This window comes from Sus scrofa, chromosome 5, assembly GCF_000003025.6.
Source record: "Sus scrofa isolate TJ Tabasco breed Duroc chromosome 5, Sscrofa11.1, whole genome shotgun sequence".
Taxonomy (NCBI): domain Eukaryota; kingdom Metazoa; phylum Chordata; class Mammalia; order Artiodactyla; family Suidae; genus Sus; species Sus scrofa.
The window spans coordinates 16877482-16893185 of NC_010447.5; the positions used below are offsets into that span (position 1 = coordinate 16877482).

At 45.5% G+C, this 15704-nt stretch overlaps 1 protein-coding gene across 8 annotated transcripts in view; it reads left to right on the forward strand.

The window, feature by feature from the left end:
* SLC4A8 (solute carrier family 4 member 8) overlaps nt 1–15704 on the forward strand; it is a 79003-nt gene that overhangs the window by 34815 nt on the left and 28484 nt on the right. For all 8 annotated transcript variants that reach the window (XM_013988274.2, XM_021091663.1, XM_013988273.2 and 5 more), the window contains exons 7-14: nt 277–368; nt 1289–1446; nt 2344–2431; nt 3394–3540; nt 4479–4579; nt 11136–11310; nt 11907–12040; nt 13410–13655. In XM_013988274.2, coding sequence (XP_013843728.2) covers nt 277–368; nt 1289–1446; nt 2344–2431; nt 3394–3540; nt 4479–4579; nt 11136–11310; nt 11907–12040; nt 13410–13655 — 1141 coding nt within the window. The remainder of the gene's footprint in view (nt 1–276; nt 369–1288; nt 1447–2343; nt 2432–3393; nt 3541–4478; nt 4580–11135; nt 11311–11906; nt 12041–13409; nt 13656–15704) is intronic.

Here is a 15704-nt window from a genome sequence, read left to right on the forward strand (position 1 = left end):
ATCCCTGGCCCAGGCACTCTATATGCTGCAGGGCAGCCAAAAAAAGAAAAAACAAACAAACAAAAACCCAAATGGTTCAAGAAGAGGGTTGAGGAGTAGTAAGACCTTTGTCCCCCCCTTTACCACTAACTAGTAGGTAAGAGGTATGTGCGGGTCCCAGCTTTGTAGTCATCTGAGCCTCTCCTCTGAGTGGCCTCTGTAGGAGTTAGGCACAGGGTGTGTCAGAGGGGAAAAGGGTAGCACTAGGAGAATTCTGTTTGTTTTTTTTCCAAATAGGTCAAACTGTGTCTCCTCAGTCCGTTCTGACTACAAATCTTGAAGTGAAAAATGGAGTGAATTGTGAACACAGTCCAGTGGACTTAAGCAAGGTGAGCAGAGATGTGGGAAGTTGGCGTACAGGCCTGCGCATACCTCCGGTGGAACCCAGAGTCTAATGGCTGGAGGCTGGGTAAGCTTTGGCATGTCACCACCCTTTCTGCAGGACCAGAGCCCCTTCTGCAGAAAAGGAGGCCTATCTGCTCCTGTCTTCTTCCTTTCCAGCCCAGGTGGGGCTGGAACATCAGTTTGTTCCCCAGATTCAACATGCTGAAACCGACTAGCCGCGATAATCCTCCCTGCCACACAGCTCCTGGTGTTTCAGAATCTTTTTCTGGGACCTACTCTTCAGCAGCTCCCTCTGACCTCCACGGGTTTTGCTGAAACAATATTTTTTTCTGCTGTCTCCTAAAATTGCTTCATGGTTGAAACTCTTCTTGGGGACTGTGACTGTGGTGTCGGAGGGCTGCCTCGGGAGCAGGGTCCCGCTGCAGCTTCTGGCTTAGACTCCATCTTTCCTTGCTTTGGTTTCTTCTAGACCCTGTCTTTCCAAAGCACAGATAGTGTCATGTCACTTCTCAGCTCATAAGGCTCCCTGAAACCTCCGACAAAACAGTCAAGTGTTTTAAAATAGAAATAATTTGACCTAGAACTTCAGGGACATTCTTCTTTGAGGAGGCATAGTGGAGCTCGCACCTGAGCCCCCGGATTTCAGTTCTCTCTCTTAGAAGCTGTCGTCCCAGGCCAGTCAGCTTCACCTCTCTGGGTCTCAGTTGCTTCTTTTTAAAAAAAAATAAAAATAAAAAATGAGGCTAATTAGACCTATCTTATCCACCTTACAGAGTTACCATAAGGATGAAGTGAAATAGTATGAGAAAATGTGTTCCGTCATAAAGCAATGTATGAGTGTCAGTTGAGGAGGTTGTGTGAGGTTCCGGCTCCCAGACTGTCAGGGGTTCTTTTGCATTTTCAGGTGGACCTTCATTTCATGAAGAAAATTCCCACCGGGGCAGAGGCCTCGAACGTCCTGGTGGGAGAGGTGGACTCTCTGGACCGGCCCATTGTCGCCTTTGTGAGGCTGTCCCCAGCTGTCCTTCTCTCAGGCCTGACAGAAGTGCCCATCCCGACAAGGTAGAGGCCAGGACCACAAAGCTCAGTGTGTTCTGTGCAACGAATAGGTTTATGTGAGCTCTGGTGGAGGAAACCAGCTAATGCCCACATTTAGGATTAATTAATTTGGGGAACGCTATTGAAAATTCAGCAGTGGTCTCAGAAAACTGGGGTGTATTTGGTTAAGCTCTGTGCAGAAGAATTGTAAGACTTCTAAGGCTCTGTTTGCACAGTTTCTATGACCTTGGAAATGGAGAACCGAACAGCATCCAAAGGGCACGGCAACAGCCCCTCACTTGTTAGGATGGGAGGCCTGTCTTGCTCTCGCAGCTCTGCAGAGCTGTCTCCTAGGCAAACGTCTCTGAGCAAAGGTATTGATGTCTCTCTCCACCATTCTGGCAGGATTTGTATGGTTTGCACATAGGCCCACATTTGTTCGAAAGGCTATTCATACGCTCTGAAGGTAGCGATTCAGAGCCCCATTAATTACAGAGTATTCAGGTGACCAGGACACAATTTAGACTCCTCTGCAGGGCTTGATCCTTTCAACTACCTTATCCCTCTCGTTTCCCCATCATTTTCTTATTAGAGCAATGAATGAGATTCAGATAACCTTGAATTTGCACTACAATGCCATGTTTTGAAAAAGCATCCTTTCTATAGCAAAGAACTGCATCTCTGGAAACCTTGAGTATTATAACCACATAATTGAATGGAGTCATGCAAATAGCTTCCAATGCCTGTAGCTATTAGGTCAAGGCTACTTGACTGCTCCATCATTAGTCTGTCTCCTTTAATTGCAGGTACGTACTGTGATGATTTCTGATAGGAAAGAGAAAGGTTCTGCTGTTGAGAGAAGAGAGTAAGATGCCACTTCTTTATTTTATGTTTAATTTCATCCTCTCTGTGTGTTGCCAGATTTTTGTTTATCCTATTGGGTCCAGCAGGGAAAGGTCAGCAATACCACGAGATTGGCAGATCCATGGCCACCATCATGACAGATGAGGTATGCGCACCACTTCTGCTTTTCATGCATTCATCTCATACATATTAATTGAGTATTTCCTCTGAGCCAGGCACTGTGCTAGTTGTTGGGGATAAAATACTTGCAGTCTTGATGTCTGCTGGAAAGCAGTTCAGGCCATGTCTCTGAGGATCAAGCACTCTGGGGAACTTTGTTTCCTATGTCATCTCTCCCTTTTTGAACAATCAAGGATGCAGAGAAATCTTTTTTCTGGGAAAATTGTTATTGCCAGGTAGAATACCTAGAGAGAAAGATATTAAGGATGACTTAACTTTCTAGAGAAGATGGTTAATTAAATGCATCCAAGCTATTATATAAAGAAACCTCACTCCCATTTCACATAAATGAGACCAGTTAGTATACAGGTCAGAGGGAGGCTCCTGGGCACTCGAACGTGAACATGCAGAGGTTACTAGACATTTCAGCTCCATGGTCTTGAACCAACCCCCTGGTGAGGACTGGGCTATCAGGTAAGTTGCAGAGTCCGGGCTTTCAAGGCATATGTCTTAGCAGGTGGAGTGAGGTGGGGCTGTATTTTATCAGCTCTCCTTGATTGGGAGGCTTATTTCATGGAGGATCTTCACTAGTGATTAATTCCATCTAGGTTTTCCATCCATTATGATCAGGAAAATCTCCCCGCGCACCTTGGCTTTTGTCTCATTCTTTGAGGAGATAACAGAATTATAAAATTTTAGAGTTATGTCTGACCTCTTCCTATACTAATAGACATATATTTAGTTCTTTTGGCCCCATCTAATCTTCACATTCATTTTTTATCCTTTTATCCTTGCACTTCTCTAAGTGCTAAACTTACCTACATTTCAGATCCCCATGACACAGATAAAAATGCAAAGATGGTTTTATCCATCCTTCCCCATATCTATTGGTGATTGTTTCAAGTAAAGCAACTTTCAGCTTTCCTGAGGTTTTTTTCTTCTCTGTAGATTTTTCATGATGTGGCATATAAGGCAAAAGAGCGTGATGATCTCCTGGCGGGGATTGACGAGTTCCTAGACCAGGTGACGGTGCTCCCCCCAGGGGAGTGGGACCCCTCCATTAGAATTGAGCCACCCAAAAACGTCCCTTCCCAGGTAATGTATGCACGTGAGCCAGCATTGGTGGCTTCGTGTCACTTACTGAGTGCCCAAAGACCCAGTGGGTGTATGCTAAATAAACTGAGCCATGGTTCTGTTTGGGGCCCCTAGAATGTCAGAACAGTAATAAAATACGAATATTCAGCAACATAGATTGGCTCAGGTGTGGTGGGATCAGTGAGGGTTGTCCTGGGATGAATTTTAAGCCAACTTTTGAAGGATTGATGTGGAATGGCAGAGGGGAGAGAGGAGGACATTTCTTGAGAGTATATCATGAATGAAGACATTCAGTGAAAACAGTAAGTTGTGTAGAAAGAGCAAACAGTTCCCCACACTTTTTTTTTATGACCACACCCATGGCATGTGGAAGTTCCCCAGTGAGGGACTGAACCCATACCTTGCAGTAACCCAAGTGGCTGCAGTCAGATTCTGAACCCACTGTACCACAGCGGGAACTCCTTCCACTCTTTTTGGAGATATTAAGAGGGAAGGGACTTCCCCTGTGCACTAGTCCCTAGGGGAGGTGCTTTGCATGTGCTGATTCAGTCTTCCCAGCAACACCTCCTAAGAGACACTGTTATTCTTTGTTTCACAAATGAGGAATAAAAAAAAAAATGTCTTCAAGCTTTTAAGGTAATTATTATGCTGAGGCAGTTTTGAGACTTGAACTTCGGTCATATCTGATGCCAAAACCTCCACTTTTCTGTTTCTGGGCAATGCAGAATATATATATATATATATATATATATATATATATATATATATACCCCCAGGAAAATTGATAAACTGCCCCAAGTCAGTAAATGTGTTTGAAAAATTATAATAATCACTTGGGTATTTGGTATTTTTGGATTTTCTCATCACCATTCCTCCAGAGAGCAAGAAAGACAGAGCAGAAGGCTGACTTTGCTAATTTTGTGGTCTTTTATTAAAAGGAGAAAAGGAAAATGCCTGGAGTTCCAAATGGAAATGTCTGCCACATAGAACCAGAACCACACGGAGGCCACAGCGGGCCAGAACTTCAGCGTACCGGGCGGTAAGTTCTGGAATTTCACAGCCAATGCTGGACACAAGTTGTGTAAAGGAATGTGTTATCCTCTTTGCTTTCAGCCTTCTCTGCGATATGTTTATTGGCTGGGAATGACTTTTCAAATGGAGCACTGACTCTTAAGTATTACAAATATTTCAAATATTCTTTGCATTCAATCAAGTTTCCCAAACCACCCACCTTGTTCTCTCTCACCTTCCATCCTTCTCCCACATTGTTCCCTCGATTTGAACCCTCGTCCTGTCCTCATCTCCTGGCTAACTGCTCCTTATCCTTTGTCTCAGCTTAGGAGCAACTTCCTTTGTGCCTTCCAGGAAACTCTATAGAGGAAATTAGGTGTTTCTGCTCTGTGGTTTCACAGCTTTGAGCTCTATCCTCTGCCCACCCACCACCCTCAACCCAGCCCCCTGTTACAGCCCTGATCGTACTTTATATCATTTCTTTTTTTGTTGTTTTATTTTATTTTTTATTACTCAATGAATTTTATTACATTTCTAGTTGTATAAAAATCATCACAACTATTCTTATTTCTTGATTCAATGTCTTTCCTGCCAGAATGTTTGCTCCATGAGGGCGGGGACCTCATTATATTCCTAGCACCCAGCACAGTGCCCTGCACAGAGTAGGTCCTCAATTAATGTCTAATGAATGAATGGAGACTTTTAGAATGATGCCTGTTCTGTAGCATTTGAATGGATAGGCGTGGGGTAGGGAAATGGGTACTATGTTAGGTGTGTGCCTCAGAATGGACAGTCTATGCTCAGATTTTAAGGGGGAATGTCCAAAGAGGAGGTTCTCTTTGGTAGGTGAGGAAAGCAGGTCCCCAGACTTGGAGGCTTCATATTGCAGGTAGGAGGGTCGTAAAAGAGGATGATACCTGGGCTTGGAGTGGCATGCAGAGGTGTTCCCCAGATCGTGGGAGAAGGTTGAGACTATGGTTCTAGCTCTGTAAGTTGTGCTTGTGTTTAAGAAGGATCTCTTGGGAGGAGATTCTCAGGACAGAACTCAGATGATGGAAAGCAGCTTTTTTTTTTAATTTTTTTTTTTTTTTTTGGGGGCCATGCCCGTGCAGCATGTGGAAGTTCCCAGGCCAGGGATCGAACCCATACCACAGCAGCAACCCAGGCCACTGCAGTGACAATACCAGATCCTTAATACGCTGCATTGCAAGGGAGCTCCTAGAAAGGAGCTTTTAATTTCCTCTCTTCTGTTCCTTTCACTTATTTTCCCCCCCTTGCCTGAAGTTGCTTTCTTATTTCTCTCTCCTCGGTACTCTACCCAATGGAAACTCAAGTTTTGTTTGTTTTTTGTTTTAAACGTGGAGAGTCATTTGTTTTTCCATCTTAGAAATTCAAAAAGAGGACAGAAGAGGCTGAAAAGCAAGAGAGAAGACACTAGGAGTGTCTTGACGGGGAGTATGCTTCCTGGTTGGAGGGATGTACTAGAGGGCGGAATGGATAGCTTGGCTCTGTCGGGGGTGGGGGGACCCCTGGAGGAGAGGAGGAGCCCTTTGATGGAAGGGGTCACTGAAAAGAGGGAGCAAGCTCCAAGAGTAAGTTTCAGATTGTCTTTAAAGTTGGAAGAGGTCTGAATTGGTATTGAGAAGCAGTTCAAAGGAAGCGTCTGTCTTTAGAATAGTTTCCAGCATTAAGACTGCCTTAGAGGAGGTGGTGTTTTTTTAAGGGACAGAATCTTGGGTGGATTTGATAGAATTTCAGAGTTATGATTTATCCTTTTGAAGGGTGTCCACACCTTGGGACTTAGAATTTGGTAGCAGAAATGAGGCCAACAGCTTTTGTCCAAACACATGATCCAGGTAGACGTGAGAGCTTATCTTTCTTTTGGTGTCAGAGGGAGAATAGGCGTTCCCACCATGGTGCAGTGGATTAATGACTGGCTTGTCTCTGTGAGGCATCAGTTTTGATCCTTGGTTCAGCAGAGTGGGTTAAGGGTCCAGTGTTGCTACAGCTGTGGTGTACGTTGTTACTCTGGCTCAGATTCGATCCCTGGCCCGGAAACTTCCACATCCAAAAAAAAAAGAGGAGAATGAAGTAGATCCCAGCCTTCAGGGGAGGGGTCACTTATAATCAGTTCCACATGGGGGTTTGGGAGTCCATTAGATTGCATTTCAGCAGCTTCAGGATCTTGGAAATGGTGTCCGACATCCCCAAAGAAAGTCCTATATAGCCGAGGCTGTCACACACTCTATCACCAACCCCAAGTCTGGGGAGCTACTGAAATCAAGCTGGAAGGAAGGGTTATCTGGACTCAGAGCCTCAATCTGCTTGGTGTGGGAGATGCTGCCTCCTCCTGAGCTCTGGAAGTTTTCCTCGGAGCCCATGACCTTCTGCCCGCGTAGCCATTTTAGGCCAGGAGACCGAATGCCTGCATCAGGGATTATAGTTCATGCCAACTCTGGCCCCTTTCCCAGCCTCACCCTTCTCCTGCAGATGGACATTGCAGGATTTTCTGGACCTCCCTAAACATTGGCCTGAGTCTCCTCATTCTTCATACTGTTAGCTGTGTTTCTCTGAGGTGTGAGCAACTTGGGGACGCCTCATTGGATGGAGAGGTGTTAAGATGCAGCAGTGTAGGCTCTAAGAGGAGGGAAGGGAGGCAGAGTTGAAAACAGCCTGGGTTCTATATGATCTGACCTGCTGAGCCAGGGCTCAGAGAGCATCTTGGGCTCCCTGAGGCCGACATAGGCAGTGATGCTGTGTGTTCCTGACCAGAGGGTTCCTGGGCCAGAAGCTTCACAGCAGAGAGGATACTCTGGAGAGGGGTTTTCCAAGCTGGCTGTGTGTGCCTTGTTGGGCTGCCACTTTCGGGAAGGGTTAATGAGGACAAGGATCAGAAGCAGCTCTCTCGATGATCCCCGCTCCCCACACTTCAAACAGGTTTCTTCCAAAGCACAGCAGACAAACGGACGGCTGGCCTGTCCCTAAAGCCCTCCTGAGAGGGCATCCTAAGTCAGTGCTCCAGAGCCTAGTGACCCTCTGCATGGGTAAGTCCTTTCTTGCATCAAGATTAAATTCATATCCTCTGTGCCTCCTGCCCTGCCCCCACCCCCAAACCTGAACATCAGGGTAGTGTTGAAAGGGAAACGGAGTCTCTAATGTGGAGGGAAGCGCTCGTGTCTGATTACTGACTGTGCTAGATGTGCGATTGCAGTCTGCATGCGTGAGGGCTGAGGCTGACTCCATAAACTGTATTCAGAGGTCACCTTATGATTTTATAGTCAGACCATCAATAGAGCCTCAGACCTTTTCTCTCCCCTTTCAATCACTGCCAGGCAGATTGATGGCCTCCCTCCCTTCCTTCCTCTCTCTGTCCCTGCCTTCTTTCCTTTCTTCCTTTTTTAGGGCTGTACCCACGGCATATGGAGTTCCCAGGCTGGGGGGCTAATCAGAGCTGCAGCTGCCAGCCTACACCAGAGCCACAGCCATGCGGGATCCAAGCCGCATCTATGACTTAGACTGCAGCTTGAAGCAATGCTGGATCTTTAACCCACTGAGCGAGGCCAGGGATGAAACCACATTGTCATGGGTACTAGTTGGGTTTGTAAATTGCTAAGCTACAACGGAAACTCCTTTTTTTTTGGTCCTCCCTTTCTATGGCTTCTCATAAACCCATTTCACATAAATCTTTTGCCCGTTACTCACAGACCCTCTTGCCTGAAGGCTCCTCCCACGTCCAGGAGGACCAGTCATAGCAGCGTCATAGTGTGAGGCTTGTTACTGCAGGTTATTCTCTTAGAATAGTACCCTTCAGAGGAAGGGCATTGGTGATTAGGAGGTGATAGTCACATGTGCTAAAGATGCCATGTTGTTTATATATATTCAGTTTAGTTGAATTTATTTATTTATTTATTTTTTGTCTTTTTGCCATTTCTTGGGCCGCTCCCGCGGCATATGGAGGTTCCCAGGTTAGGGGTCGAATTGGCGCTGTAGCCACCGGCCTACGCCAAAGCCACAGCAACATGGGATCTGAGCCACATCTGCGACCTACACCACAGCTCACAGCAACGCTGGATCCTTAACCCACTGAGCAAGGCCAGGGATTGAACCCGCAACCTCATGGTTCCTAGTTGGATTCGTTAACCACTGAGCCACGACGGGAACTCCTAGTTGAATTTATTTTATTGTTGGACTTATTACAAATTCAGATTCACAATTCAAAATAAATAAATAAATAAAGATGCTATCTTGGGTAAGGATCTGGAAACATTTGAATCTTGCCCCAGACTGATGGTGGCTGCCTATAAGATCCCTGAAGGGCTATCTACCCAGAAGAGCTAGCAGGACCAAGTGTAGCCTTGGTCCCATATCCTGAGGCTGAAGGTTGAGGAAGGGTGAATCCCAACTGTGCCCTCCAAGCCAGAGGCAGAGAGCAAGTGGGTCAAATAGAATAGTGTCTGCTCTGTGTCTACCTGCACAGCCATGGTACCCGGAGATGAGAGGGAGAGCTTCAAATAAAGGAAGAGAGCTGGCTGGGCCTTCCCCCTGACATACAGCTCCCCGCCCATGTGGGACACCTCTAGGCTCCTGGGCAAAGAGAAAGGAAGAGCTAGCCAAGCCTCCTTTCATGACAGAGTAGCTTGTGGTTTTTTTTTTTTTTTTTTTTTTTTTTTTAGCTTTTTATTATGGAAAATTTCACACATATAGACAAGAAGAGAGGATATGGAGCTCTTGCCATGGTGCAGTGGGTTACAAATCTGACTGCAGTGGCTTGGGTCCCTGTGGAAGCACAGGTTTGATCGCTGGCCACATGGTGCGGTGCATTAAAGGATCCAGAGTTGCCACAGCTGTGGCCGCAGCTGTGGTCACAGCTGTGGCTTAGATTCAATCTCTAGCCTGGGAACTTCCATATGCTTCGATGTGCCATAGAATTTAAAAAAAAAAAGTGGGAAGATAGTGTAATGAACTCCCATATACACATCAGTAGTTATCAATATTTTGCCAGTCTTGCTTTATATATTTATCCCCCCTTAATTGTTTTATTTTTATGTCTTCTAGATTATTTTAAACCAAATCACCAGTAGCATGGTCATTTCACCTGTAACTACTTGAGCAGGTATCTCTGTTTCATAAGGACATTTTTAAAAAAAACTATCATGCCATTATAAAATCTAACAAAATTAACAGTAATTCTTGACATTGTCTCATGCTCAGTCCATATTCAAATTCTCTTGAATATTGCCTTAGCAACATCTTTTCAGATTTCAGTTGTCTGGCATAAGATCCAGTGGAGGTCACATTTGGTTATGTGCCCATTCTATGACAGCCCTCCCTCCTTTTTTTCCCTCTGCCATTCATTTCTAGAAGAACTAGGTAATTTGCCCTGGAGAATGTGGAACAGCTCTTTCCATTACTTACCTGACATCCTCCTCCTTGTGCAGTGACCCTCCTCTTAGAAAAAGTGCCCTAGTCTGTGTGTACCTCTCCTCCTTGAGGAAGGACTTCTTGCTCTTGATCTGTCTCCTTCTTGGGAAGTGGAGAGGGGTCCTGCAGTCCTGCCACCAAGTGCTGTTGAATCTGCCTCCTGATTAGCCCTTGAATGCACACACTTCTCCTCTCTCCAATCCGTGGCCTCTAATCTTGCCCTGCGTTCCATTCATCCCCCTGCCAAGTGACCCTTCTAGAATGCCTGCTTACTTATGCCGCTTCCCCGTTTATAGTCGTTTAGGACCTGACACGCCATCAGAATAAACTTCTAATTCTTTTTTATAAGGCCCTTTGTGACTCAGCTTTTCCAGCATCTCCAGGAGGATGTTCCAGCATCTCTGTTGGTATTTGCCCCTCTCACTGTCTTATCCGGCTGTAACTCAGCACCTTGAACCCACCATGTGCTCTCACCTCTAGATGTCATCCGTGCCAGCCCCTCTCCTTATCTAGCTAATTCCTGGTCCATTCTCGAGTCCCCGCTGAAATGCCCTTCCCTGTTCTTTGCTGCCCTGGCGCCCTCACCATCCTGCCTGTTCCCTGCTCTAGACTGTTGGTCCTGGAAAGAAGGACTGTGTTTGCCTGGCTACTGCTGCCTCTCCAGTACCTGGCACAGAGCCAGGCATGAAATATCTGTTCCTACTTGTCAACTGCTTGAATGAATTATTATGTTAATTTCTCAAGAGTAAGGTGGGTAGCTGTTCAGAGTAGGAAAGAACATGTGATAGGAGCTTTTTAACTAGAAAACATGTAATAAAACTAACAATTTTAATACCTTTATGGTTTTGCACATTGCTTCCTAACAGCTCAGAATTTGAAATGTAAAGCTAATACTTAATTTCAGGTTAAATTTTTGGAACTTTTATGGAATGGGTAATAGGTACACCCAGATGAATTCTTTTTCTGCTTGGGATAATCATTCAAATTCATGCCCTTGGTTACAAATAGAATCTGTGCTGGCCACAGAGAGTTCTCTTGTACTTGGGGTCAAATCGAAGCCAAAATCTTACTTTGAATATTTGAAGTGCTTTCAGATGTATGTTGTTCATACGCTTTTGTGGGAGAGGGACTGCGTTAGAGGCCTGTCTGCCGTGTTTCTGCAGGCTCTTTGGGGGCTTGGTGCTGGATGTCAAGCGGAAGGCCCCCTGGTACTGGAGCGACTACCGGGATGCACTCAGCTTGCAGTGTTTGGCCTCCTTTCTGTTCCTGTACTGTGCCTGCATGTCGCCTGTCATCACCTTTGGGGGGCTGCTCGGAGAAGCCACTGAGGGACGCATAGTAAGAACTTTTCACCACTTCTAATGGCCCCAAATGAGAGAAAAAAAATTATAGCAGCAGCCACGTCTACTGGGAGGGAAATTCCCTGGGCGAGGATTGAGGAGATTGGATTCTTTGTGTTGAATTACTGTGGTCTTCTGACTTCATCACAGCTCTCCCTTTAGAACAGATCCCCTCTGGCTTGAACAGCAGTTTCACTAGCGGATCACCCAGTTGCTTTGCCCATTGCTCCAAGGACGGACAATGACATATCATGTCATTTGGAACTAAGATTTAAGGGGACTCTGATGAGAGCGTGTAGTGTGAATGGTATCACGGTGCTTTCTGTGTGCCTTTATAGATACTGAATTGAGTCATGCAGAACAGGACTTAGGTAAGGACTCACATCTGGATGGATTTGGGCGTCTGAATTATCAAAACGGTATCTGTTTATAGCAGGATTAAGCTGTGTACACATCACTCTTGCTAAGACGCAGTGCAAGCAGATGACTTGTCAGGCAGGCACACTGGAGAGCTGGGTTGGGAATGTACACAAGCCGGCATCTCTCGTTGCGGATGAGCGCTGGACTCACTGATGATTTTTTTTCCCCTCTCAGAGTGCAATTGAATCCTTGTTCGGAGCCTCCATGACTGGGATTGCCTATTCCTTGTTTGCCGGACAGGCTCTCACCATCCTGGGAAGCACTGGGCCAGTGCTTGTGTTTGAAAAGATTTTGTTCAAATTCTGCAAGTAAGACATTTGGTTTTCTGCAAACTCTAACTGGATGTGTCATTGTACTGTTAAGGTTGAGTGCTAGGGGCCTGGGCGAGTGTAAGCAGGCAGATATTCTGGACCCTGAAAACAGGAAGGATGAACATGGTTTGGTCCGTTTCCTTGTCCCCAGGGAGGACCACACCTAAAATAGCAGATCTCCAGACTTACAGAGTGTTGACATTGCTCAGTCACTACTGAAATCTTGACTTTTTATTTTATTTTATTTTTTTGTCTTTTTTTGTATTTTGTAGGGCCATGCTCGTGGCATATGGAGGTTCCCAGGCTAGGGGTCTAATCAGAGCTGTTGCCGCTGGCCTACCCACAGCCACAGCAACACCAGATCTGAGCTGTGTCTGCAACCTACACCACAGCTCACGGCAACCGTCAGATCGTTAACCCACTGAGCGAGGCCAGGGATCGAACCCACAGTCTCATGGTTCCTTGTCAGATTCGCTAACCTCTGAGCCACAACGGGAACTCTGACTTTTTACCTTTAAAAAAACTTTCCCTAGCTAATCCAAACTCCTCCATTTCCATTTTCAGTCAGTTTTTATTTGACATAATACTAGTTGCCATGAGCTGTGGTGTAGGTTGCAGAGGCAGCTCAGCTCTGGCATTGCTGTGGTTGTGGCATAAGCCGGCAGCTGCAGCTCTGATTCAGCCCCTCGCCTGGGAACTTCTATAGGCCATACCTGAGGACCTAAAAAAAAAAAAGTAGGAGCACATGGAGCAAGGGTCAGCTCCTTTTTCTTTTTTTTTTTTTTTTTGTCTTTCGTCTTTGTTGTTGTTGTTATTGTTGCTATTTCTTGGGCCGCTCCCGCGGCATATGGAGGTTCCCAGGCTAGGGGTCTAATCGGAGCTGTAGCCACCGGCCTACGCCAGAGCCACAGCAATGCGGGATCCGAGCCGCGTCTGCAACCTACACCACAGCTCACGGCAACGCCGGATCGTTAACCCACTGAGCAAGGGCAGGGATCGAACCCGCAACCTCATGGTTCCTGGTCGGATTCGTTAACCACTGCGCCACGACGGGAACTCCAGCTCCTTTTTCTTAACTGCAAGAAGAGGATCTTAATCACGTTGGGCAGTAATAGCAGAATTGTGGAGGGGGCAGTTTAGTTTCTTCACTTTCCATGTCCTTGCTGGGGCGAACCCCCCCTATAAAGCAAATCTGTGTCACAGCCGTCCCAGGGCAGCCTTCAGGAGCAAAGTGCAATCAAAATTAGGGACAAGCTGGGCTGCAGTACTAGGATGGACAACGTGAGATGAATTAACCACATTTCTGGCCCTTTGCCTCATAATGCCGTCCTCTCATGATGTTTGATGGACTTTGGTCTTGTTTCAGAGACTACGCTCTTTCATACCTCTCCCTGCGAGCTTGTATCGGACTGTGGACCGCCTTCCTGTGTATTGTCCTTGTGGCAACTGACGCCAGTTCCCTTGTCTGCTACATTACCCGCTTCACTGAAGAAGCCTTTGCCTCCCTGATTTGTATTATTTTCATCTATGAAGCAATAGAAAAGCTGATTCACCTGGCAGAGACCTACCCCATCCACATGCATAGCCAGCTGGACCACCTTAGCCTGTATTAGTAAGTATGCTTTCTGCTTGTCTGTTAACTTTTTTTTTTTTTTCCCCAAATAAAGCAAAGGGCCTGAGGATAATGGCTAATGTAGTGTGCCAGGCAGTGCTTGTAGCTTCTGTTAAGGAAGTAAGTGCCTTGGTCCTCAGTGAAACAGAGCTCAGACATGGATGTGGAGACTTGGCAGGCTGCCAGGAGGAGAATAGTCAAAAATGATCCATTGATGGGGAGGATGAACCAAGAGTGAAACTCTAGAGGGGATTTGAGAAATGGTTTCCAGAGCCTGTCTTTGGGGCCCAGGCGTTGAGACAAAAATAGGCTGCAAAGAGCAGAGAGTTCAGGTTAGTTGTTGAGAAGAACTTCCTTTTTTAAGAACTTGTGAGACCTTGACCCCCATCAAGATTCTCTGTAAGTGTATATAGGCTACTAGGAATCATTAGGTAGAGAATATTAATAATCCCTTACGGATCCATAAGTTTCTTACTTGGTATCCTAAAGATCTAGAAATCTACTTACCTAGATTTCAACTCAAAAGACTGTGTTTCCTCAGGTGTTTAATATAGTTGGGATCAGTTGGAAAAAAGATACAGTATTTGGCTGTGTTTTTAGCCCTCTAAGAGAGTCTGGTCCTAGAAACGCTTCTTCTCTAGAACCGTATTCTCCAAATTTTGACTAAATAGAATGTTCCTCATCCTTTAGCTTTGCACATCCAGTTCCCTCCCTTCTGTCCCACTCTGATGTGGAAGGTCTGGTTTCGAAGTGAATAATCTCAATCTGAAACTGCCGGAGCAGAGAAGGTACACTGCAGGGAGGCGCCTGCCAACTAGCACAGATACCCTTTTTTAGATTCTAGCTCTCCAGTCATTCACTTTTTAAAAATCAGAACTCACAAAACATTTATTAGAATTTAAAAATTATTTTGTGGAATTCCTGTTGTGGCTCAGCGGGTTAAGAACCCGACATAGTGTCTGTGAGGATGTGGGTTTAATCCCTGGCCTCGATCAGTGGCTAAGGGATCCAGTGTTGCCACAAGCTGCAACGTAGGTCATAGACGCAGCTCGGATCCAGCATTGCTGTGGCCTCAGCTTCAGCTCTGATTCGACCCCTAGCCCCTGAAATTCCATATGCCACAGGTGTGACCCTAAAAAAATCATTTTTTTGGCAAAATAATCACCATTAAAGAGTATAATCTTTGAAGCCTAGAGGATTACTGATTGGCATTAGTGTTCTGCATGCCTGTTAGCGTTGGAGTAAGCTTCGTTTTTTGACCTTTTTTTATTATTCATTTAACAAATATTTGTTGGGCACCTACTATGTGCCAGGCACTGTTTAGGCCCTGGAAACATCTCAGTGAACATGACAAAGGGTTTACCCTCATGAGGCTTATATCCTAGTGAGAAAAGACAGACAAAAGTGACCAGATCTGCACTGAGTGGACTTTGGATCTGGATACTGCTATTCTTTGTGAATAAAGCCCAAGAAAATATTTTTTTCTTATATTCCAATTGCATTCCACTGTTGGTTCATATGGAGCTAAAATGAAGCTAGAACTTCCCAACTTTTTAAATGATTTTATATTAATATGTTTAGAACTGATTTTTTAAAATAAACTTAATTTTTTAAGAGCAAGTATTAGAATCACAGCAAAACTGAGCAGAAAGTACAGAGAGTTCCCATAAACTCCCCCACCCACAATGCACCTGACCTCCACAGAACCCCTCACCAGAGTGGCAGGTTTGTAGGAGTCAATGACAAATTGTTATTTAAGCCCATGTTTACTCTGAGGCTTACTCTTGGTAGTGTATGTTCTGTGGGTTTTGACAAGTGTATGACACATCCATTGTTATAGCTTCTTCCAGAGTAGTTCCCTGCCCTAAAGTTCCCCTGTGCTCTGCCTCTTCATCCCTCCCCATCACCCCACACCCTGGCAACTGCTGATCTTTTTACACCATAGTTTTGCCCTTTCTACAGTGTTATATAGTTGTAATCAAACAACACATAGCCTTTTCAGATTAGCTTCATTCACTTCATCACATGCATTTAAAGGTCTTCTGTGTC